The sequence below is a fragment of the Kogia breviceps genome, chromosome 15 (genome assembly GCF_026419965.1).
Source record: "Kogia breviceps isolate mKogBre1 chromosome 15, mKogBre1 haplotype 1, whole genome shotgun sequence".
Taxonomy (NCBI): Eukaryota; Metazoa; Chordata; class Mammalia; order Artiodactyla; family Physeteridae; genus Kogia; species Kogia breviceps.
Window position 1 is genome coordinate 15,666,651 of NC_081324.1, and position 25,878 is coordinate 15,692,528.

The window sequence follows — 25,878 nt, forward strand, 5'->3', positions numbered from 1 at the left end:
GTTGCGGAGCACAGGCTCCAGACGCGCAGGCTCAGTAGTTGTGGCTCACGGGCCTAGTTGCTCCGCGGCATGTGGGATCTTCCCAGACCAGGGCTCGAACCCGTGTCCCCTGCATTAGCAGGCAGATTCTCAAGCACTGCGCCACCAGGGAAGCCCCAAGAATTCATTCTCAATAGGTGAAAGGATCTTTCACAGTTGCTTTAGATTTCAAGCTCTGCTGGTGAATTTACAGCATGTTTTCAGTTTATACCCACATTTTGGGGAATACATTTGTTGTATGAAGTAGGGATGTCATAATTAGGTGTCCCACAGAGACAGCCCTGAGACAAGTTGCAGTTTGGGGCTTCCCCAAGACCACCCTCAAGTTCATTAATTTCCTGGGAGGACTCATGGAACTCAGGAAAGCTATTATATTCGTGGTTACAGTTTATTATAGTGAAAAGATACAGACTCAAATCAACCAAGGGAAGAGACACATGGGAAAGAGTCCAGAAGAGACCAGGTGGGAATTTCCATTTGTCCCCTCCTGGTGAAGCCATGGGGACAGTGCTTCTCCCCTCAATGATGTGGGAGCACTGCCAACCAGGAGAGCTCCCCTGAGCCTTGGTGTTCAGAGATTTTATTAGGGAGCCATCACTGCCTGCTCGTGAGGCTGACCTCTGCCTCTAGCCTCTTTGGACACTCTTATCAGAGCTTAGCAGTTACCTCCAAAAAGTTGGGCAAAAACGAATCCTTTATTTAGGCAAGGTTAATCCTTTATTGCATGCAAATATTCAAGTGCAGATATTTGGGAGGGGATCCCAGGAAATACTGGTAGGAGACTGAGGAAGTGTGGCAAGGAAGGGAAAGAAAGTCGATAGGGTACTTTATACCCAGTTAGCACTGTGTAATACTGAAGTTTATGCCTGCTGGGGAAACTGGGGGAGGCTGGGTAGAACACACTTCTCAGAATTAGCACACCCAAGAAGTGAGGGAGCAGGGGTATTTATACTCCAACTCCCTTTAGTTACCAGCAGCAGGCTGTTCCAGATGGGGGTGTTAACTCCCCTGCGTTTGCCACCTGCACGTGGGAAAGCCACGCTGAGCAAAGCGGGTGCCTGTGATCAGAGCGTGTTCTCAGGCCAAGAGATGCTGGTGGTGGTACCTGGACGCAGAGCTGTGTGCATGGAAGGGGTGAGGGTGATGGGTGATGGGCTGGGTCCCAACAGCTTCTGCCACAGGGGATTTCCTATTCCTTTTCCTTTCCAAATAATAATGCTTTAAGGAAAAAAAAAATCTGAACTATAACTGAGTACCTACTAATGTCAGACATTGTTACGTATAAGAATCCCAAGCTCTATACGGCATGGTGGTGAAGAGCAAGAATTCCTGTGAGTTCTATTTCCTGCACCTCCACTTTCTAGCTGTTAGCCTTGGGCAAACCACTTACCTCTCTGTGCCTCAGTCATTTCCACGTGGGGTGATGGGAGGATGAAATGAGATAGCAAGACATTTAGCGCAGCATGGACACATAGTAAGAGTTCCCTATTTTTAAAAACTTTTGAAATAACCATAGGCATGAGAGATTGCAAAAACATACAGAGGGGTCCCCACGTACCCTTCACCCAGCTTTGCCTAATGATAACACCTTACCTACAGTACACTATCAAAACCAGGAGACTCACATCAGCACGATGTAATTAACAAGACTGCAGACCTTACGTGGATTTTACCAGTTTTTGTCTGCACTCATTTTCCCCTATTTTTTGTTTAATCTTCGTAATAACCCTGCCGAAGAGATGTTATGATCCCCATTTTACAGATGAGAAAACAGAGGCTGGGAGATAATGATCTAATCCCTGGCTCACTCAGCTAAGAAGAGGGGTCCAAGACTCCAACACTGCTTCTGACTCTGAACCCCAAACTCTTTCCACTAAGACACAGATTTACAAATTTGCAAGATTTCCAAGTATCCCGTCAAAGGCTCCTGTGAGGGACTCCTCTGAGGTCAGCTGGGAAGTGCAATGTTACAGACTTGCAGGGGAGGCTGATCTGCAAGTTGAAGCCAGCCATATCCACTCACTTTTGAAGAGACTTTGCCGCCACACACAGACAATACGGTCTTAAACAGACAGCTATTTTAATTAGACTGTGCAACTGTTGAGACTTCCCCAGTTTTCCTCCTTCAGAGTTAATTTTGCATTAAATACAGTTCATCTACTGAAAAGCAACACCCTGGAGCTTCATGCACGGTTAATTTTGCTTCCAGGCAGTAGTAAACAGCTGTAGTGGAATGTTATATCTCCCCGTAAATGACGTGTGTGGCTGCAAGTGTTGGCATGGTATTTCATAAGGGTGTTTATTCACTCTCTGCTGCTGCTGGGAAGAATCTTACTATTATCATCATCACTGTGGCACAAGATAACACATCCATTCTCTAAGCGATCCCCACATTTTATAATTTTACTAAGACACTGGAATTAGGATTTAAAAATCCCAAACAAACCCAAGCTCAAGTCTCACTTTCTCAGACTCTTCAGTTATTCTCTCCCTGGTTGCCTTGGCTTGTTGATGAGATTGTGGCGAGTCCTGCAGGTCAGTGGGGTGAAAGGTGAGCCTGTGATTTGGCCCTAAGATCTGCACACACCGGAGACCACTGGGTTTCCTAAGAAGCTGTCACCCAAATAACCCAAGAACTCAAGTTCTGGAGAACAAACTGTAATACTGCCTTCTTCCTGTCTTCCATCAGAAACAACCTGTAGATGACTATTACCCCCAACTTGGTTTCATAGCTGCACACTATAATCTGAATTATTATCCTCTAGAGGCCCTTAGTAACCTTTGTTGAATTGCTGGCAAACTATAAAACCAAGAGAGGTTTCCTTTTGAAAATCAAATTCTACTTTTCCAAACATCAGTGACCGCTGGTAATTGTGAGAATTGAGGAAAAGCAATTCCCAAGCTCAAGGACCTTTTGCCAAATGACTCTTTAAAATTGGACTTCTATGTGGCTCAGAGCTGTACTTTTTAAGTACAACTTTTCCACGAAACAAGATGTCCAAAGAGGACTTTTGCAGTTTGGAATCGTTTTTGTTTTTTTCTTTTTTAAAGCCCAGTTCCTATCATAAAAACTATGTGAAGCATTTCTACATGTGTTTTAGTTGTTAGCAGCTTTGAAAGAATGAGATGAATTACTTGCCAACTGTGAAAGAGGCTTTTAAAATGCTTACTGGCTCCCCCAAAGTGCTGTGTCTAATTTAGCTCCCAGGTGCCCTGCAGAAAAGCAGGGCTCTTTGTTTCTGTCTGAACAGCAGCATGACATGTATTTTTGCCTCACTCCAGGCAGACATTGCTGAATCAGAAAATTAATGCTTTAGCTGTCCTTTTCTTTTTTTAAATTTAATTTAATTTATTTATGGCTGCATTGGATCTTTGTTGCTGCACGTGGGCTTTCTGTAGTTTCAGGGAGAGGGGCTACTCTTTGAGGAGCACGGGCTTCTCATTGCGGTGGCTTCTCTAGTTGTGGAGCACGGGCTCTAGGTGCGCAGCCTCAGTAGTTGTGGCGCACGAGCTTAGTTGCTCCGCGGCATGTGAGATCTTCCCGGACTAGGGCTCGAACCAGTGTCCCCTGCATTAGCAGGTGGATTCTTTTTTTTTGCGGTACGCGGGCCTCTCACCGCTGGGGCCTCTCCCGTTGCGGAGCACAGGCTCCGGACACGCAGGCTCAGCGGCCGTGGCTCACGGGCCCAGCCGCTCCGCGGCATGTGGGATCTTCCCAGACCAGGGCTCGAACCCGTGTCCCCTGCATCAGCAGTTAGATTCTCAACCACTGCACCACCAGGGAAGCCCCGGCAGGTGGATTCTTAACCACTGCGCCACCAGCGAAGTCCCTAGCTGTCCTTTTCTGAGCCTCAGAAAACAGTGCTCATATGAGGGAGACCCATGGAACTAGGTTGCCATCAGGCCTGACTCCCAGGGTTGGCTTTTGCCAGCGATTCTGGTTCTTTCGTCCACAGCCCAGACTGGCTTCTGGGCCACCAGGCCCTTCAGTGAGCAAGTCGCCGGCTGGCCTTGGGGAATATAGTGACCACAGCCTGGCCCGGGTGGGACAAGAGTCGGGGGCCAGAGAAGAGGAGGCGAGGCTCAGGTGGCATAGCACCATGGACCCCATGCCCTGCCGTAAAAGGCCGGTCACTAGATGGCACGGGTGAGAGTAAGGCAGCGGTCCACGGAGTCGGAGCCAGTGCCTACAGCCACAACCTTAGAGAGGCAGGAGCAGAAATGGTAGCTGGTCTGGCAAGGAGATTCTGGAAAGGCCAGAATCTCTGGGCATCAGAGAGGATTGCCTTCTTCCAGACCTCGGTGAGAGAGGATGGCGCTTTTCGGTTGCAGAAGGTGACAGCATCCTTGCCCTTCCCCACCTTGCAAGACAGTAGGACTTTCATTCTCTCTGAATCCCTGGTTCCTTAGCCACTCTCCCATCTGCTCCTGCTGCGGGGGGAGAAGCAAAAAGACTCCTGAGTGCTTGGGATTCTACCAGGGATGCCTGTGGCTTTTTTAGAGACCAGCGTGGGAAGCTCAGGCAGCTGTTTGGTTGATCAGGTATCCTGCCCCCCACCCCGCAACTTCCAATGGCTTAATGGAGAGAGGTTGGGATGAACATCAAAAGGGTAGACCACGCGTGACATCTCCAGGCCAATGGTTAAAAGTCTACACATAACTCAGTAGTGCTTCCCTGGGTCTAAAGCCGACCCAGAAAACCCACAATCCTGAATCAGAATGCCATCTTTCTGGAGATGGGAAATTGTGTGTCCGGAGTCTGGCCTTGAACTGAACAAAGGCCACCTTGGACTCTCTCACTGTTGCACAAGGGCTTCCGCTTTTGATGAAGAACACGGAACAGGCCTAAGCCCAAATCAGAGCATTTCTGGGGAGAGAACTCTCGGGACACGTGCCAGGCCTCCCTCCAACAGAGGCAGTGGACCAGGCAGGCAGAGGACAGCATTTTCGTTCCCGGAGCTGTAAAGGGCGTGTGTTGTGAGGCAGCAGGCCCCGCCCCTTGCTCCCCTGACCGGCTGCCTCGGAAGCCTGCCTCGCCCATTATGGTCTCGTAAAGCAGGATGCACGTCTGAAAGGCTGTCAGCTTCTGCTGGTGGAAACAAGGAGAAAGTCTGTGTTTATGCACGAAGGGAAATGACGATGGGGCTGACGCTACCCCTCCCTGTGAATGGATGGTCCCTGTTTTCTGAGGAGACCCACGTAACACAAATCCCGTCTTTGCTGTCTCTTCCCATAGGTGTAGGAATGAAGTTGACTGACGTTGGCATAGCAACATTGGCTAAAGGGTGAGTAGAAGAAAAAAATCAAGTGCATATCACTCATCTCCGGGTTTCCAAACACCTACCGGGCAGATGCCGTTAGGCTGATGTGGGCAGAGATTTCTTGTCCGAACTGCGAAAGACAGATGTTCTTGGGATGAATTCAGTTCACGTCTCTCACTTACCTAAAATATTTATGGACTTTGTTCTCCCAGGGAAACACATGTGTTGCCTAACTTTGAAACAAATAAGAACTCTGAACACATTTCAAGGTTGATTACTAACAGGAGGGCCATGGTTGGGGGGAAAAATGCCAGCATTACTGGGACTCCCTTTAACTAGGAATATTCTGTTTTTCTACATCTAATATCTTCACTATTAAAAGCTTCTTTAAAAATTCTATTTTTGCAATTGAGTGAACTCAATTTGCATATTTCTAATGTATTTTCCCAATACTTTTCACTAAAAAGTATTTTAGGCGGCTCCCAGACTCCCATGTTGATGATTGATTACAGGGGCAAATGGCTGTGGAACGGCTGTGATTAGTGACTATGGTTGATGTCGGTGGTATTGATTTCCTAATTTAGCATAGGAAGTTGCTTTGCTCACTGTGGGGTGTGCCCAGGCAGCACTAAAATAACATCTTACTGAGGTATCTCTTGAACAAACTGTCTCTTCTTACTGCTTTGCTTGACCACTAACGAGGAGAGAGCAGGCTATTTGAGGTTCCTCGTGAAAATAAAGCTCCAGGTTGGAGTTACCATGCTTTCTCCCACCGCTCTTCCCATGTACTAGGACCATTTGTAAGGAGGAAGAAATGGGGGGGCAAGCAAGTGACTTTTAGAAGGGATGGCGTGTGTTTTAAAATGGAGGTTTTAGTATGGAATTTTCTCGAACTAAAAATAGAACTACCATATGTCCCAGAAATTCCACTGCTGGGTATATATCCAAAAAAATTAAAACTGCTAATTCAAAAAGATACATGCACCCCAATGTTCATAGCAGCATTATTTACAGTTGCCAAGATATGGAAGCAACCTAAGTGTCCATCCACAGATGAATGGATAAAGAGGATGTGGTGTATATATATATATATATATATGTACAGAATGGAATACTACTCAGCCATAAAAAAGGATTGACATTTTGCCATTTGCAGCAACATGGATGGACTTGGCATTATGCTAAGTGAAATAAGTCAGAAAGACATTGTGTATCACTTATATGTGGAATCCAAAAGATACAACAAACTAGTGAATATAACAAAAAAGAAGCAGACTCACAGATCTAGAGAACAAACTAGTGGTTACCAGTGGGGGGAGAGAAGGGGGGAGGGGCAAGATAGGGGTAGGGGATTAAGAGGTACAATCTATTAGGTATAAAATAAGCTACAAGATCTATTGTACAACATGGGGAATATAGCCAATATTTTATAATAACTATAAATGGAGTATAATCTTTAAAAAGTGTGAATCACTATATTGTACACCTGTAACATATTGTACATCAACTATACTTCAATTAAAGTAGACTTTCTTATGGTTCAGATATGATGAAGCTGACAGATCAGGAGACAACTGCCGCTGAAAAGCGTTTGTTATTCACAGTTCCCAAGAGGAGGGGGCTTGCCAGGCCATGGGGGGGGGGCACATGGGGAAGCACCAGGGTCAGTCAGGAGGCGGAAGGAGTGAGGAGAAAACATGGATGAGAGCTTTTACTGTGGTTTTTGAGGGAAGGAATAGGTGGGGCTGGGTAAGCAAGCTTGGAATTGACTAGTTTGAAAAGCTCCAGCAGGCTCTGGGGTGTCCGGCCATCTGGGGTCATCTGGTACCTGCCCTGGGGTGATTAGGGCAGATGCATAGTGGCCCAGAGTGTGAGACCCCCATAGAGGAGATGGTGGGAGTGGGCTGCAGATTGGTTAGTTGGCATGTGAAAGGCATTCTAGAAGGCCAGTCATTTACTATCTCTAGGAATTGGCTATAACCCTGGGAAGGGGAGTCTCTCCAGGGCCAGCAAAGCCCCAGATGTCAAAGTGTCAGGAACACGGACAATAAAATAGCATGATTAATATAGCTCACTCTCCTACAGCTGGGAACAACTTATTTACTTGAGCTTTCTGGTTATTTCAGACCATCGGCATCAGCAGTGCTTTAACAAGTACACTAATTTTCAGTGAGTATATGGAGGGTGGAGAAAAGTAGAGGGATGTGAAAAAAGTGGGAAGGGGACCACTCTCTTTTAACCTCCAGATCGATAAGTCTGATTCATGAAGTTCTCACCAACTACGCAAAAGCTTCTAATCTGGCTTTAGAACTAAGATACAGTTGGCATATTTTCCTTCTCAAAATCTGCTCAGTTCCAACACAAAATTGTATTTTTCTATCTCCACACTCCATCCCCCTTGCTGACCGGAGCCCTGTCATATGGGTCAGGGAATTGGGTCATGGCCTTGGGCTTGTGAAGCGAGCACATCAGGAGGGGAGTACGATGCAGTGAGGAGAACAGGGCTTTTAGAAAAAGACTTGGGTTCCGTTCTTGGTCCTGCCGCTTACTTCTGATTTTTCTAGCGGTAGCCTTTCTTCTTGGTGTCATAGGAATTTGGCCCATGTGATGAAAAGGGTGACAGTACGGCCTGATTTGCCCAGGACAGTACTATTTCATGCCTGCCATCCTAGCCTCCTGTCTAGTTACTCATTTGTCCTGGATAAGTTTCCCCATTGAGAAAATATATGGTACCCCTATTTATGAAGGGCTTTTCCTGGACCCCAGAAAAAATTCCCAAGTTAAAGCTTTCCTTTACAGCCTTCATATTTGCAGAACATTAAAAATTCAGGCCTCATCCAGACCTGGTTTGAATTCTGGGTTCTTATCTTACCAGCTCTGTGGACATGAGACCTGACATTCTCAAAGCCACTGATCTACAGAATGGGGACATGGGGTTGTCTTGGAGATTCCCCCAGTTCATCTGCATCCAGTCCCTGAAGCTCAGTACATGCTTCATAAATGCCTTCCTCCAACCCATGCCCCAGCCTGACCCCACGGTAGGCAAATTCCATACTATTATTTGGAACAACTGTCTACCAAAACAAAGCAGAAACCTGCCCAAGAAGTTTCAAAAACTAAGACAAGCATAAGAGTGATGATTTAAGATGTCTTTTTTTATTTTTTATTTTTGTGGTACACGGGCCTCTCACTGTTGTGGCCTCTCCCGTTGCGGAGCACAGGCTCCGGATGCGCAGGCCCAGCGGCCATGGCTCACGGGCCCAGCCGCTCCGCGGCACGTGGGATCTTCCCGGACCGGGGCACGAACCCATGTCCCCTGCATCGGCAGGCGGACTCTCAACCACCGCGCCACCAAGGAAGCCCTAAGATATCTTTTAAAAGCATCTTAACGGCTTCCAGGAACCCAGACCATATTATTTTCCCTCCTAATTTAAAAAAGAAATGCAATCCCTTTGGTTTTGTTCTCAGCTTTAATGTGACTTATCTGGCCTGAGACAGCTGCCCAGCACCCATTAGAGCTGGTAGCTGGATCCCAGTGCAAAACGTTGTCTATTAAGTCACTTACTGCCTCCCTCCCAAGGAGAGGGTGGGAGAGAAGGAAATTCTGAAGTGTCTGAGAAAGATTAGATATTAGGAGTATTAGATCATCTTGTCCATTGTGTTTTTAAAAAACTTTTATTTGAAGTCACATTTTTTTTTCTCCAAAGAAATGTTTCTTAGAAGCACAGTTTTTGAAAAACTGATAAAAGGGGAAGCTTCTCTGACCAGAGGACAAGGGGAGGGGTCTGGGAGATGTCTTCAGAGGCCCCTGGGGGCTGGGTCCACCCCACCTTCTTACTTGCCAAGTGAGGAACAGGAGGTGCAGGGAAAGGGGGCAGCCTGCTTATAGGCACAGCCCTGTGTGGAGTAAGGGGCCCCGAGGGACAGGAGGCGAGGTTCTACTGAAGAAACTCTAGTGAAAGTCAAAGCTGCAGAACGGAGACCAGGCAATGGGAGAGACTTGCAAAGGGCTCAAGTGCAAAGGCAGCTTACAGACAGGCAAAGAAGTCCAGGTGGGAAGCAACCTCCAGCAGGGGAAGGAAAGGCTGGGGAGGCTGGCAGATGCCAGAGGGTTTCCAGAGAGCAGGAGAGGAGACCGGTGGTTGAGCACTGAGCACCTTCTCTTAATTCTTAGCAAGCAGCCTGCGCAGGCGTCCTTCACCTGTGCTGGAGAGCGAGAGTGGCCCGCTCTCCGGAAGCCTAGGGAATGGGCGCCCCCGTCCTAAGAAGCAGTGCTCTGTGTCGGCAGCATTACACATGTTCTTTTAATCGCATTAAAAAGAACACCAGGTGTGGACAGGAGAGACAGTGAGGAGGCAGATACGACCTACTTTAACAATTATTAACAATGATGATAAGAAATTTAAACCAGAAAGAAGAAAATCTCCCAAATTTAGGGTCCACCCTTTTTTGGCCGGCAGTGGTCAGGCTCTTCTGCAGGAAGAGGAGCCACTTATTTTCATCTGAAGAAAATATTCCCTGTGACTCAACCTGAACCCTATGTTTGACTGCGGATGCCCCAGTAAATGGGACCTGGCTTGTTCTCTTGTTTAGTGAAGTCATGATACTATTTTAAGGGTAAACTACTTATAATCTTATAAAAGAGAATAGGGGACCGTCATGACTTATTCATTTAAATGCAACTTTACCTGGTGGTATGAGCCTTAAAACAAGCATGGCATGTTGTCCTGTGAGCCAGTGATAAGAATGCTATACCCCAATCACCTGTACCCCGATACCTACAACCCTTCGGCAGTGCTGAGTACCAAAACTTCACGTTACAGAGTGTGGCAAATAGGGTTGCTTCAACATCGAATAATCCATTTTCTAGGCAGACCCAAGATACTAACGGCACTGTCGAACATATTTCTGATTTGAAATCGCGCGAGCATTTAGAGTTCTCTGAAGGGAGAGAAGGAAAAAATGATTAATTCCATACCCGAAGACTTGGAAAGTTAACCTAATCAGGCTAAAATCAGTGTATACCAACACTTGTTGGGGAGCAGAGCTGCACGTGTCCCAGTGGGTCCTGCAAACCCACACCTGTCCCCCAGCCGGCAGTTGAGTTTCTGGGGGAGATGGTGATATTGCGATTCAGCCACCAGAGGGCACCAGAGCCAACGCTTTTGTCTTCTGTAATCTCTCCCCCCCAAAGCCCACTTCATGTTGGTGAAAAACAAAGAAAAGTACCCTGAGCAGATTTCTTCCCAGTCTGTAAGCACTGAACCAAAAATAGGATCGATATGAATAACCACAGAGGAACCCCTCCCTGTGGTCGCGAGGCTGCCGGACAGCATCGTGGCCTCTACCTTTGGAAGAGAGGACAATCAGGCAGAGGATACGTGGCACGTGTCCGGCATCCCTGACGTGGAAACCAAATTCCGGAGACCCCGGAGAGAATCACGAATGGCTCGTTCTTGCTGAGCGGCAAATGTGAGGTGATAGGGCCCAGATACCAAGGCAGACGCAAAGTGAGGACAACTGCCTCAAGAGAGCAGGCTCTCCTGGCATCAGCGTGATGTCCTATGAGGCATGAAATAGGAAAAATTAACACAGCCTCCCACATTCAGTCAGCTGAGTTCCAGAAAAAGGATCTGCCATCCATGCCAAGAGCAGCCCACCATGGGGCCCTGTGTGCTATGAACAGACAGGGTGGTGGCAGCCACCTGGGACGCTTAAGCCAGGCACAATCAATGCCGAGACACCACCCTGCCTGGAGAGGAAGGGCTGAAACATACTTGTGGGTGGAATGAAATGGGATCTGATAGTCAAGAAACACACCCTGAGAATAGGCTCGGGGGCGTGTGCTCTGTGTGTGTGTGTGTGTGTGTGTGTGGTGACTCTGGGTGACTATTTAATGCAACGCGTGAATCTTCCAGGAGGGGAGGAAACAAAGCGATTCGGAACAGAATTTCCTGTCGTCCTTTAAGCGCTTTGCACATCAGGCCCGTGCCGCCGTAGATCCCGGATGTTCTAGCTGACTCGCCCACACCAGGCTTTAGGGGACCAGTCTCACAGGCCTAAGGGTCCTAATACAGGCGCTTTCACACCCCCAAATATCTGCCTTCCCAGTCCTGCCACTGCTGTCACCCACCCTGGAAGGCAGCCTGCATCTCATTTAAATCCGATCAAGCCATTATGTAGCAGAGCTACGTGGCCAGTGGCTGGCTTATCTGGCCAGGCTTTGCCATCAAGGAGGTGTGGAGGCCCATGATGGGCACCCTTATTCTCGTCACAGTTTTGGCGAGGCTGGCAGTGCTGCCAGTGCTCCTAGTGTGTGTTCAGAGTCTCCTGGGCCCACGAGTCAGCCGGGACCCAGCCTGTCCCCAGAGCGGGAGTAGCATGGCAGTCTCGTGGCCTCCCGTCCAAAGTCTTACAAAAGACAGTTCCGTTGACGTGACTGGAGTCGGAGCCGTGGGCGTCCTCCCACGCTCCCCAACACGACTCACTGTTGCTCCCCCTGCCTGGTCCCTGCCCAGAACCAGAGGGACACAGCCAGGCCCCTAGTCATTTGTCTTCCAGATTCAGAGACAAGTCTGAACTGAAAGATCTCGAAAGATTGACGGACTCGAGACCGCCCCTGCAGGACAGGCTGGTAGACAGCAGGAGGGAAATGCAAGATGAGGACGTGATAGCCAAGAGTGAGGGGTCACAGAGCGCCTGAGAGGGTAGGGCTGGGTGAAGGCCAGAATTGTCTGGAAGATAGCGGCAGTGCCTTCAGGAGGGTCCACACAACGTGTAAGCGTGGGGCTCCAGGTTACAGGGGTTGGAGAGGGAGAAGCCACTAGAAAAAGGCATGGGGGGTACGTGTATGTGTCTTAAAAGGCCGAAGAGAAGGATCCCATAGAGGTACAGCCTGCGGGGCTGAGCGGAGTCCGTCCCAGAGGCGAGGCCCCTGCCTGAGGGTTTCCAGGGTAGCCTCCACGCCACCCTCCCCGCACCCTGGACGTCGGAGCAGGTGCTCTTCTGACGAGGCTGAGGCTCTCGCCTTACCTTCCGGGCCCTGTGGCCCTGAAGGGGCTCCCCATATGCAGGTAGAATGAGGATGGGGCTTTGGGGGTCGGAGCTGTGTGGCCTGGGACAGCAGCTCAATCTCAGCCTGCCTGTTTCATGGCCCTCTTGTCCCCCGTATCCCCTCCTTGGCTCTCCTGGAGCCCGACTTCAGTTTCCATTTCAGATATTAAGGCGAGGACCGCATGCTTCCTGCACAGCCACGGGGACGGGGCCTCATGGCCTCAAGAATGGACCCACAGTAGACATCTGGGGCCCCCTCTTCTCCCCTGGGGCCCCTCTCTGCTCCCTCGTCCTAGGGCTAACATCACAGAGGCCCCCCCTGGATTGGGGGCGCCTTCAGAAGGCGTCAGAGCGGAAAGCTGGCAAGCGTGTGGGGATGCCGGAACGGCCTTGCCAGCAGAAGCAGAACCAGACTGTGGGTGTGCCGCTGCCCCCCGGCTCTCTCCCAGCCCGGGTGGATGTCGGGGAAGAAAGTGCCGGGGCTTGTTTCCATGGAGGCACTGTGGCTCTTGCTTAAGGGAGGCCTGAGGGCAGGGGCTGTGGCGGCCTCGAGAAGGACAGGGAGGCTGGCAGCCATGCGAAGGAGCCAGGCTTTGTTCTAAGGGAGGTGGAGCCTTCTGCGCCGTTGTGTGACCATGACCTGACTTACACCCGGGGTGGCCGTGGGACGCGCCCCGGGCAAGGCGGGAAGCCAGGACGACCACCGGGAGGCTCTGGCGATAGGCCGGGGTAGGTGGTGTTGGCTGGACCGGGGTTCCCATGGTGTTTGTGGGCTGAGGTCCCCTGTCTAGAGGGGACCTCCAAGGTCAGCTTGGAGACGGGAGCACAATACAACTGCTCTGGGCAACGGATTTGGTTACGGTACATTGTCCCCCCCCAGAAGGCCCAGTGACTCTTACGGTAGCAGTTTGCAAAGTGGTCGTGTGAAAGCAAGATGGCCGCTGGCCGATAATCCGGGGAGACCCGGCTTGAGCAAGCGTAGGAGGTTTCCTCCGCGTGAGACTTCACAGGGTCTTTCAAGAGCCGATGTGCGTTTTGAACCCCAAGGGGGCAAGGAGAGCGATTATATAGCATTTTCCACAGTATTTCCAACACAGAATTATTATTTTTTTCAAAGCATCTTATGGGGCTCTTGTTCCTTGGAACATATTTTGGGAAACACGGAGTTCCCACCAGAAAAATGGCAGCATGGCTTATGAATCTTCCACAGACGGCCTCCGGCCTCGTCCCCCCTCGGGACGCCTGCTCTTGTTCAGAACATCCTCTGAACTTTTGTCCATGCTGTTACCCCTGCCAGATCAACCCAGAGCCATTATTTCTCTATGAAACATCCTTAGAACCCACCAGGCAGTTGGGAAAAAAATCACATCCCTGGGTTACTGGAGCCCTTTATCACAAAATAATATAATTATTTGTTTATGTATGTTTCCCCTGCAAGATGCCAGCTTTGTGGAAAAGAGCTACGTACGTTGTTAATCCTTTTTAATCCCCCTACAATGTCTGCCATATAGCTGGTGCCCAGTGAATGAAGAAATGGAGATATTGATGGAATGGCAGGAATTACTAGATGGTTCCAGAGCGGGCAGCTCCCTTAGCGCCCTTTCTTTTCCACATGGGTGACAATCGATTCTACCTGTTCATAAATTCAGCCCTGGCTTTATTTTGCACACAGACACAGCACACGTCCCCCCTCTCCCCAAACTAGGGCGTTTATTTCAATTCCTCCCTTCCACCCTCAACCTGAATTCCAAGTCCTTCTAGCTATTCCTCATAAATTAAAATTTTCTTTAGAAAGCATCTCAGACTAAAACCTCTGTTATAAATAGTTTCTGGCTTGCTTCTAAAAGGGTTACCAATGTGTGGGGATTCTCTATAGGTTTTTCTTGTCTCACCGAGTTTTCTTTAAATGAGTCCTTTATTAAGCCAGACAAGAACCTTGATTTCTTCCACGCAGCCAGAGGTGGGAGTTTCTGCAGCTTTGCTCCACCCCCTCCCCTCTCTGGCGTGTTTGGAGGCAGTAAATTGCACAGGGAAGCCGTGCTAAGCTGAGGGAGAAGTGGACCATTGCTGTCAAGTGGTGGTTTTCGTATGAGTCCGAAAGGCTGTGCCATCCATTATCAGCAAGAGAGGAAAGAGGACTGCAAGAAGTCAGCCTAGCATGGTTTCCAACACATATTGAATAAATCTGTGTAATCCTCAACAAAATATTAGCCAACAGAATCCAACAACACATAAAAAGGACCACATACCATGATCAAGTTGGATTCATTCCAGGGTCACAAGGATGGTTCAACATATGCAAATCAATCAGTGTGATACACCACATCAACAAACGAAAAGACAAAACCCACATGATCGTCTCCCTGGATGCAGAAAAAAGTGGGTATAGAGGGAACATATCTCACCATTATAAAATCCATTTATGACAAACCCGCAGCCAACATAATACTAAATGGTGAAAAGCTGAATAAATCTGTGTGGAGCGAAGGCAGGATGTAAAAATAGCCTCCTAGCTCCTCCTGAAGTGGATCGTGACAGTGTGATTTTACAAAGTTGTATGACACAAATGTCAAGAAGGAAAGAGATCCGTTTTCCGATTTAAAGAGGTTTCTGAAGTCAAAGAAGGATGGTGTGAGATCATTCACACTTTAGTCTATCTCCTTGCTACTCCAAGGGGGGTCCCTGCATCAGCATGGGTTCAGAGCTTGTTAGAAATGCAGCATCTCAGACCCCACCCCAGACCTACTCAATCCAAGCCAGCACTTTAGCAAGGCCCCTGCGTGATGTGTACGCCCCACTCCCATCCAAGGGGCAAGATATTTATGAAAATACTCTGCTGGATGATGTTCAGTAGAATAAATTTAGTGTTCCATGCTTGGAGATTGTGAGAGAAGATGGATAATTTAAAGCGATGGGCTAGAAAATTATACTAATTTGAGGATAAGGATACAAAGATTCAGTTAATAAAATTCAATAGAACTAAGGTTTCTAAAAATGGAAATGTGTGAGAAAGTTCTCAAATACCAGGTTATTTTTTCCCATTGTATTAGATTCGTTGGGCTTCCAAAATGAATGATCACAAAACCGGGTAGCTTAAAACAATAGAAATGTGTCCTTTCCCAGTTCTGGAGGCTGAAAGTCCAGAGTCAGGCAGCAGGGTTGGTTTCTCCTGGAGGCTTTGAGGGAGAATGTGTCCCCTCCCCTCTCCTACGTTCCAGAGGTCCTCGTCATCCTCAGCTTTCCTTGACTCGTAGATTACGGCTCCCATCTCTGCCTCTGTTGTCACGTGCTATTCTCCCTGTGTGTCTATATCCTCTCCTCTTCTCACACAGACGCCAGTAAGATGCCCTTATTGGATTAAGGGCCTGCTCTACTCCAGTATGACCTCATCGTAATGACATCTGCAATGACACTATTTCCAAATAAGGCCACATTCTGAGGTTCTGGGAAGGACGTGGCTTTTGGGGGAGACACTATTCGACCCAATACATTCATCCAACAAGGACAACGATGGCAAGTGTCTGCAATGGGGACCTTGCTGGAGAGATGTCATGATGCTTCAAATCCGTGGTCCCCTCCAATCCTGAGGGTGGCACATGGCACGTGTGTCATGCAAGGTGGACCACAAGCAGGAGAGCCTGGATTTTTCATTTCTCGGGTGTACGAGCACTTGGTGTAATTGAACTTGTGTCCTTTGGAAAAACTCTGGGTTAACTGATCTAGGAACACAAACGATGTTGCCCTAGTTTCTTCCCAGGCAGCAGCAATGGCTGTGAGTTTGAGAGAATGAGGTCAAATAGAAGCCCAGCGGCCCTGGCGGAGACAGAGACCAAATTGAGAAAGGAGAAACATTTTGAATTCTGCAGATGCTAGGTAGCAAAAATAGTCTACACCTGAGATAGCTGGGGAGGGATGTTGCATATTGCCTGGGAGGCACATTTGAGAGTCCAAAATTAGATGGAGAGAGAAAAGGAAGTTTAGCAGTGTGATCTGGAGATGCCCTGGGCTGAGATGAGGCAGCTCTGAGGATGGGGCCGGCATACATTCATTTCTTCCCTTGACCTTTATTGAAAAGCCTCCCTAGACAGGTATTCTGGACGTAAAGTAGTGTCCTGCGGGAGATTAGTCTGTGCGTGGGAAGGCATACCCTGAATTCTGAGACGTGGATGTAGTTCTCACAAGGATACAGGGAAGATGCTGGAGAGACTTCTTCTCATGGTGTGAGAGGGGGGAGGCTCCATAGAAATGCACTTGAGCTGGGGCTTGAAGGAAGCCAGGGGCTGAGTCAGGGGCTCCTTGACTGAGCAAAGCTGCCTTCACTCTAGGGCCTTGCCCCGTCTGCGTGAGGCCTTCTGTAGTAAAATCGGCTCCAGTCTCTGCTGCCTACTCTGGCTTTCCTGGAGGAGTCTAAAGAAGGTGCTAGATTCCTAGGAAGAGATCTGGGCTCCACCCAGCTGGGCTGCCCAGAAGTCCTGCTCCTTTGTCCCAAACTCAGCCATTCCCATTTCAGAAGGTGGGAACCATTATGTAAGGGACCATTTGTTATGCAGCATTATGCACTTGGCCGCCAGGCTGGGCTTAAGAAGCAATTAGCAAATTTTCTGGGAGGTTGCAGTTCGAATTAGTGATTCTTCTCTGCTGAGACTAGGTGTTGTCTGAATGTTTACAAGCCTCAAGGCAGCTTTAGACAGATGACTGTGACTTGTTTCCAATGTGCTTCCATAGGGAGGCTGCCTTTGATCATCCTAGTTTGAGAAGCTCAGGAACTGGTGTGAGACAAGTGGGGCCTCCCTGGCAGGAGGATGGGATTAGGCTTTCCATTCCGTCTGACAATCACGGGTCCAGGTGGCCTCGCATCCCTCCGGGGCATGCTCAGGCACCAGGGAAATGCAGGCAGGCTCTTTCAGCCATTCTCATGACCTCCTACAGGAGAACATAGAAATGTAAAGATGACATGGTTGGCAGAGGCATTTCTTTCTACCCTGCTAGAGTCAACACCTGTCTTGGGCTGACTTCTTCTTCAACGAGGGAGTTTGGCTTTTAAAAACGGATTCATTTTTCACAAGAAAATGTACTGTGGGCTCCCAGGGAGAGGGGGAAGAGCCGTTTCCCTTCAAGGAGGAGAAAGGGGCAGGCTGGATTTGTAACAAACACATCAGGAGGGAGCTGTTCACTGATGCTTTGCCTTCAGAGATGAAAGAAATCTTTCAGGCCCTTAACAGCCTAAAACCCAGCTTGGGTTTCCTAGGGAAAAGCGCACAAGTCCCATTTCATTCAATCCAGGTCTGTTGGCCTTTATGGTTTCTACAAGCAAATGAAGGAGGCCCAATTTCTTGAATCATATTAGCTACAGATTCAGCGCAATGCCAGCATTGCAGACTTCCCTTTGCCAATTAGCGTTTGGGCCTATTAATCAAATGCAGCAGAACTCACTCACACCCAGTAGGACCAGTTTCCTAGGCAGGCAGCCTGTGTGGTCACATAAGGCCCCCCACTCAGAAGGGCCTGGGCCTCGTTGAATGCATGTTCTGCTGTTGTCACCTTGAAAGTCCTAATAATTATTGTCCAAGGAACCCATGTTTTCATTTTGCACGGGGCCCTGGAAATTATGTCGACGGTCTCATATGCCATCCACACCCCTGCGTATCCTCTTTACCAGGCAAATCGCATATCCTTCAATCTCAGCTTCAGCATCCCTTCCACAGGAAGCCCCTACCAGCTGCACCAATTATAACCATGACAACTATAATACAGCCTGGCCAGCATTAATTGCATGTTATCCACTGTACGTCCTGCGCTGATCTAGGTGGTTTGTATGCATTTCCTCATTGTCATCCTCTCAGCAACCCTTCACCAGCTTTCTTGCTGGATTTTGGAGATTTGGGGGTATGGGGACTTGTCCATTCAGGAGGACACTTACCTCCCATGATCAATCGAGATGTGAAAACACAGCCATGGACGATTTGAATATGAAATGTCCCAACCCAAAGGAACAGCCCCTGAGACCACTCCAGGCAGGTCAGCAGGGTTCCTCCAGGAGCCTACCAGAGACAAAGGCCCAGATGCTTCTCCTGAGGAGAAGATGCACTGTCACGGGAGAGAGCCCTTCTGCAAGCGGGGGACTCAGAGGGCTGCACCCTGGTCTCTTCTCTCACACACCCACTTGCCTTGTTGTCTTAGGCTGGCCACACAGCCTCTCAGCCTCAACTCCTTCAATGATAAGTGGAAGGGTCTAAACTCAACTTCTTCCAGCCCCAAAGTTCTATATTTCTTTATTCAGAACCTCTGGATGGGATGGGATGGCTTTCAGATCACCAAGAGATCTTCTAATTTTTATGGAGATGGTCCAGCACTAACTAGTCACTATGACTAAAAAAAAAAAAAAAAAAAAAGCTATAATATGCTGACTTAGCAGAACTGTCAACCCTTAGAACATTTGTCTAATCGTAATCTTTGGTCTTTACTGCATTCCAGTTGGTCTTTGCCTTTACTTCATTCCACAGGTTTTGTTTCTTCTATCAATAGTTATGTCAACCATTTGGCCATTCTTGCCTAAAGTAGGAATAAAGACATTTTCACACACCATTAGTTTCCCCGCTGAAACGTTTCTTTTAATAGTGGCGAAGGGTCCTGTTTAAAAAAAAAAAAAAAAAAAAAATTGTTTCCCTCCACCCAAACTCACAGGTACAAAGGATTTAAAGGCAACTGTTCCATGACCTTCATTGATCAGTTTAAAGCACTACACCAGTGTAACAAGTATTGTAAAATGCTGGGGCTGAAGTCGCTTCAAAACAACAGCCAGAAACAGAAGAAGCCAAGCATCGGGAAAAGCAAAATTCAGCCAAACTGCACAACCGTGAAGAAGATGGCATCTGGGACCCCAGCAGAAAAGAAAACCTAACAACATCTCCTGTTAACTAACGGTCACCGGCTGGCAGCACACAGCCTTGTGGGTAGAAATTTGGAAACACCCTGGAGGGAACACACAGCCTGCAGAGAGCAGCGTGACAGTCCTTATTCCCAGCTGCCTGTACTCCGAGCTGCTTCCAAAGCCGTCACCTGCTGTCTTCACTGAGATGATTTTGGAGCAGGATTTGTGAGCAGGCTTTTGGAGAGTGGATCCATTGTCAGTCTCAGAGAAGTCCGTCTTTGTCTATACCGTTAGCCTTTGTACCAACCTCACATTATGTGTCTGTTTGTGGATTTGCACGTGGCTGTCTCGTTACGGACTTGGTCCTGAGCAGGGTATGTCCACAGCCCCCGTCTTCCCCACCCCCATTCCTAACCTCAGAATTTCTGGACATCCAGCTACTAGATCAACAGAAAACGTGAACTCCATCATTGGGTCTATCTGTCGCACTAGAGTCGATTATGCTCTTGTAGCTGGAGGAGGGCTTCTGAAAGGTCAGGCCACTTCCCATCATTACTCACGTATCTGGTTAGAATGCTCTGTTTAATTAAATTCATCTTTAGACAAAAAGTGTAAGATGCATGTATTAGCAGAGACACTTCTCTTTAGAATTTGTGCCCTATTTCACATTCCTCCAGGATTAGTAATTTCCTAATACGTCTCCCGGAGCACAGAATATTTGCATCTGTGTTTTTCCCCATTCTTATAAGCACTACTTCCAGTTTGATCCACTTCCTACTTTGCTCTCTAAATCCAAGCTCCCTAAACCTAGGGCTGCCCCATGTAGGATTACTCTGGAAGCTGCGTGCAAATCCTGGCTGGGACACGTAAGCTCACAGGGTCCTGGTCCCACCCGCCTATTCCAAAGGGGTCTCCTTCCTACCAATCTGGGTCCTGCCCAGCTGGGGAGCGGAATGGCCACAGCGGTGCACGCTGGGCAAGAGGAAGCGCTGGAAGGACAGCTCAGCGACTGTTCCACGCACCCCAAACCATAAGAACATCTCAAGCCCTAGCAGTGTGTTGTTGTTACTGTCTAAGTAATGGACTATTTTTTAGAGCACTTTTACGTGTACCAAAAAATGAGGGGAAAGTACAGAGTTCCCATATGGCCCCTTACGGCCACTGCACATTTCCCCCTATTATTAGCATCTTACGTTAGTGTGATACATTTCTTATCACTGAGGAGCCAGTATTGACACGTTATGATTCATTAAAGCCCATAGTTTACATTTCAGCCCACCCTTTGTGCTCACACACTCTGGGTTTGGGCACACATACAGTGACATGGATCCACCACCACAGCATCACCCACGGTCGTTTTGCTGCCCTAAAAATCCCCTGTGTTCCACCGATTTCTCCCTCCTTCCCCGGAGACCCAACTCCTTGGTAGCCACCGGTTCTTTTACCGTCTCCATAGTTTTGCTTTTTTCCAGAGCTGGTTGTTTTTAAAGATGTTTCAACTACTCCCTGACCAGGGAGAATTATTAGGCCTCCTCTGAGGGGGTTCCTCATATTGAAGGTGGACACGAACCCCCTGGGATCTTGTGAAAATGCAGGCTCTGATTCGGTGGGTCTGGGGTGGGGCCTGAGACTCTGCATTTCCATCCCGCTCCCAGGGGATCTGCGTACTGGCCTGGGACCACACTTAGGAGGGGTGTCTAGATCACAGGGAGGAAGGGCCTGAGATGTTGAGGGGAGTGACTAGGCCTGGAGTTCAAACAGCCATCGGCTGGAGGAGGCATCCAGCTGCTTCAGTTCTGGGAGGGAGCAACTTGGAGACAAAGAGAAACAGGACGGCAGCGCTCACAGTACGGGGTGGTGCCCGCGTGCGGTCCCTCCCAGGCAGCAGGCTTCCACAGGAGACTCCTGGCTGCTTCCGCTTGAGAATGCTGCTCTCCACGGGCATGGGGTTTAGATAAAAAAGAGGACATAGATGCGATTTTTGTTTTGAAAAGAGATTTGAAGGAGAAAACTCTTCGGCTCCTCACAGCTCATCTTTTCAGAAAATCTGTCATCTCCAGCTTTTCTTCTGAAATGACTCCCCCAGCTACAGATGACAAAATGCTCATTTTTTCTATAAGGAAGCCTGTAGCCTGCTTTCCCTGCAGAGATCCTGCAGATGTATTTGGCAGTGGAGCTCTAGAAAGTTCCATAAGAACAACGCGCAGGGCACATTTTGATTGAAACTAGTGTATATACATCCGTGTGGGTGTGACCAAAGACCCTCTCTTTGGTCATAATTTGTAATTATAAAAATATCAACACAAGTGTTCAAAAAAATTATGGAAAGGTACAAAACGAAAAAGTCAAAGTCATCCTGTAACCCTCCTCCCCCCACCCACCCCGAGCTGGCTTTGAATTTGGACTTGGAGAGACAGTGGAAAGGAAAGGATTTTCTCCCAGATTTGGCATTTTGCAGGCAGCCCACAGGGTGGCTTGGATGGAGCTGCCCCTGCCTCCTTTTACAGATGCTTAGCTTATTTTTCTTACTTTTTTTTTTCTTTAGCTTATTTTTCAAAGTGCCCTTATTGTTTATCAGAATCTGATTTCATCTGTTTATAAACATCTGGAGGACCAGGGACAGAAGGGGTGCCCACAGTGGGGTTTGTCACAGCCAGCGCTCCCAGGGATGGCCTTCGTGGGGCTGTCTGGCCATCTGTCCAGCCACCCAAACCTTGACCTTCTGTTCTGAGATGAATGGCAGTTTTCCTCGCACAGTCAACTAACAGGCTGAGTGTGCCGTGAGCTCTTACACCAAAGGAGTTTCTCTGGGGTCTCAGAAATGCCCACACCCGTTGCCATTGTTCTAGCTCACTTTGCACCACCTCCAGTTCCTATGGTTTTTCCCCGTCTGTCTCTGGAAGTGTGAGGTGCTAGGAGGTCTATAAACACAACATGCACTCAACCCCGGATGGAGCTGGGACAGCCTGGTGGGTCCAGCTGGAGATTTGGTGCCTGATGTCTGCAGGGTGGTCATATGCATGCAAGCATCTCCGTTTCCTAAAGGGCTCCTCGGTGGAGCTCCGAGAAGGGCAGATGACAAAGAGAAATGACACCTTATTAAAATGGGCTGGTGTTTTCAACAGCAGGTCTATCACTAATGAGGATGGTAGAGAGATAAGGACTTCTTGCCAGTGGCATCCTGTTCTGGAGAGGTCCGGTTTGGGATCCGTGTGAATATTTCACATTATCTTGTTGTATCAGCGCCTCCCCCGCCATGCTTCTGATAAGCCTCTAATAGCAAAGGGTTTCAATAGATTCTTATTAAGAAGAATGCCAAAAGAAGTAACAATTATTTTCTAATTATTAAGTGTTCTCTTTTCTAAATATACATCCTGTTTTGTGTGTGTTGGGCATGTGTTCAACTGTTTGCAGATGGGAGCAGCTGGCCTCGGCCCGGGCCTGGCTTGCTTCCTTTGTGTGTGCTCCGCTCTGCTGGCCCAGTGTGTGCAAAAGGGAACAGATGGGCATTTCGCCCCCATTTAGATCTGCAGACGCCACTTGGGCTTAAATAGTTCTAAAAAATCAAAGAGACACAAAACCCGCTTCTGCCTTCCAGCAAAGGGTATGTTTTCCAACTCTCTGCTGTAGCAGCTCTGAAATCCTCCGAGAACTGGCTTGTTCTAAACTGTTCTATAAGAGCTGAGAGGCAAGATGGACCGCCAGGTTCATCTGCGTGGTCACGTGAGCACAGCCTTCAACTTGACAGATGCAGTGAACAAATATTTAAACTGCAAATGGTACCACAGGATCAAGAATTTTTAAAATTCTATTTTTTATGAGAGGCCCACATGGACCAAGGTAGAAATCATCTCAGAGGCTTTTTTCAAACATTACATGTTCTTTATCAGATACTAAGAAAAACCAGTCTGTCAGCGTCTTAGGGATGCAAACTTGCATTTTAGCACCAGAAGCAATTCTGATGGGATGTCTCACCTCCATCTTCCTCTCCGGCCCATCCCTTCCTCTTTCTCCGTCTACCTCTACATGGATGGTATGGTAGCGGTTGCTTCCCAGAGTTACGTTCTCCACAATACTTTCTTTGGTGTCTGTACTAGTTTCCTGGGGCTGCTGTGACAAAGTACCACAAACTGGGTGGCTTACACAACAGAAATTGATTGTCTTATGCTTCTGGAGGCTGGAAGTCCCAGCTCGAGGTGTTGGCAGGGCCGCGCCCCCTCTCACGATGACAGAGGAAGCTCTGTTGCAGCCCCTTTCTTAGCTTCTGGTACTTCCTTGACCTGTGGCAGCAGGAGTCCAGTCTTCACGTGGAGTTCTCCCCAAGTGCGTGTCTGGGCCCACATTTTCCCTTCTTATTTTAAGGACACCAGTCATACTGGATCAGGACCCTTCCTAATGACCTTTTTTTGGACTTGATTACCTCTGTAAAGGCCCTATCTCCAACACAGGGTCACATTCTGAGGTCCTCGGGGGTTAGGACTTCACCATATGAGTTTCTGCAGGGACGATTCAACCCAAATCGTGTCCTTGTCTTTCACACAGGAGAAATGGGACTGTTGCCCCCTTGAGTTGTGCAGCGGGTCACCTGTGAAAGTGAGGAATGTCACAGCCAAGCACATTTATACACTGACAATTCCCAAATTATCTCTCTGAACTGCAGACCCATCTATGTAACAGCCTCGTCAACATCTCCATCTGCATCCCATCCACTGAGCTCTTATCTCTTACGAGAATCTGATTGCTACAAACCTATTCCAATACCACTTGTTAATAAAGGAGCTGGGAGTGACCTAATCTCCCTGAACCCAACTCCCTCATCTGATGAATTGTCACTGAATCAAACTTGGGTTCTTTTGCCCTCCTGTGGTAAAGCCAATCTACTAACACTGGGTTGTGATAAAGGAAAATTGCAGTGTTTATTGCAGTTGCCAAGCAAGGAGGACGAGCAGCTGATGCTCAAAAGACCTGAACTCGGGCTTCCCTGGTGGCGCAGTGGTTGAGCGTCCGCCTGCCGATGCAGGGGACGCGGGTTCGTGCCCCGGTCCGGGAAGATCCCACGTGCCGCGGAGCGGCTGGGCCCGTGAGCCGTGGCCGCTGAGCCTGCGCGTCCGGAGCAGCGTGCAGTTAATTTCCTCCGCCTGGTGGGGATTTCAGTATCTGCAAAACAGCTCAAGGATATAGCTCAGAACATTATAGCCCCTGAAGAGGAACTAAAATTCTTTGTTTTATGGCTAAACTCCTCTTTTGTCTTGCTTCACTGTTTTCCTTGGTTTCTGCATTTTTCCCTTCTCTGACTAAATTTGCTCTTTGGAACTCAGGGAAGGCTTAGGAGGCTAAGGGTTTTCTATAAACAAGAGGCAGAGAACACAGCAGGGTCCAGCTTGGTTACAAAATGAGTAATGATACCTAACTTGCAAAGATATGAGAATTAATTTACATATAAAAATAACTGACCCAGGGTGGCTTTCAATAAATATGAATCATTACAACTTCCAAGCTTTTATATACTGCTTAGCTTGGAGAAGTTATTTATCTATAAGTAGCTATATCTCACTCATAATAGAGGAATGAGTTTCATGAATCATTCGACTATTCACGAGGGCAAAAATCGTACAATAAAACATCACCTAAAAATGACCTGCAACTGTAAATAAACTATATTTTTCCTTATCATTGATATTCAGAAAAGAGGAAAATGGAAAGAAATCATGTCATACAGTGGATTGATGTAATGCATTTTTTTCAGGCTTCAGTTTTCAAGTCATTTTACAATGTTTTATTGACCCCAGGCTATACAGTCCCTCTCTGAAGGGGGCTGAGCAAATCAAAGTTTTAATAATTTTGCTGCACGTCTCTTAACAACCCTCACTTTCAAGCATCAAGGAGCATTTGCTGCCTAAAGACAGGCCAGGAATCGCTGAAAAGCCCAGCTGCGTTCGTTATCTTCCTGCTGTTTTTAGATAAGCACAGCTTTGATCAGTAGCCCTTCCAACCACCAGTTCCTCTTTCATCTCCCTTCTTTCTGGAAGAAGTGAATTTTGAGCAGGGCATAAAAAGAAGTGATGGATGAACAGAGAGAAGAAAGGAAGGTAGCCCCATGGGGAGAATCTCAAGAGCCAGGGTTCAGAAAGCAAGCAGAAAAAGAGCACCCCTGGGGGACAATAAGCGAATTTGCCTGAAAACACAGGAGGTTTCCTTTGAATAGGGAGAAAGGAGGAGCAGGCTGGGGGCATGATGGAGGCAGCGGCTTTGCTGATTGGCCAGAGACCGGCTTGTTTTTGTGGGTTTATAAGACGCTGAAGGCTTAGCACAGACACAGCTTGAGCAGCTGGAACACGGAGAGTGTAGTGCTTGCCCAGGAAGGAGTCAGGGTGGAGGAGCAGAGAGGAGGGCGCCTTGCCATTTGAGGTATCTCTGCACCAACAAGCAGGGGAGGGCACCGGGGAACCGGAAAGACATCGCTTCTAAAGGGCTCAGAAGCAAGTCACAGGCAGCCTGGAGGGACCCAAGAGAGGGAGGGAGGACACAAGGGCCAGGCAGAAACCAAACGAGGTTGTTCCCTTCTAGCATCTGGAGACTTCCTTCTTGAGGCAGCTCTTCCCAGGGCTCTACAGGGCAGGGACCACCCCCTGTATACAGGTCATCTCCACCCAG

General features: G+C 48.3%; 1 protein-coding gene across 5 annotated transcripts in view; it reads left to right on the top strand.

Annotated features, from left to right (window-relative positions):
* ALPK2 (alpha kinase 2) overlaps positions 1-19,828 on the top strand; it is a 150,072-nt gene extending 130,244 nt beyond the window's left edge. For all 5 annotated transcript variants that reach the window (XM_067014993.1, XM_059040413.2, XM_067014995.1 and 2 more), the window contains 2 exons: positions 5,276-5,324; positions 19,038-19,828. In XM_067014993.1, the coding sequence (XP_066871094.1) occupies positions 5,276-5,324; positions 19,038-19,254 (266 nt within the window). In that variant the 3' untranslated portion in view covers positions 19,255-19,828. The remainder of the gene's footprint in view (positions 1-5,275; positions 5,325-19,037) is intronic.
* Positions 19,829-25,878: the final 6,050 nt, after the last annotated feature.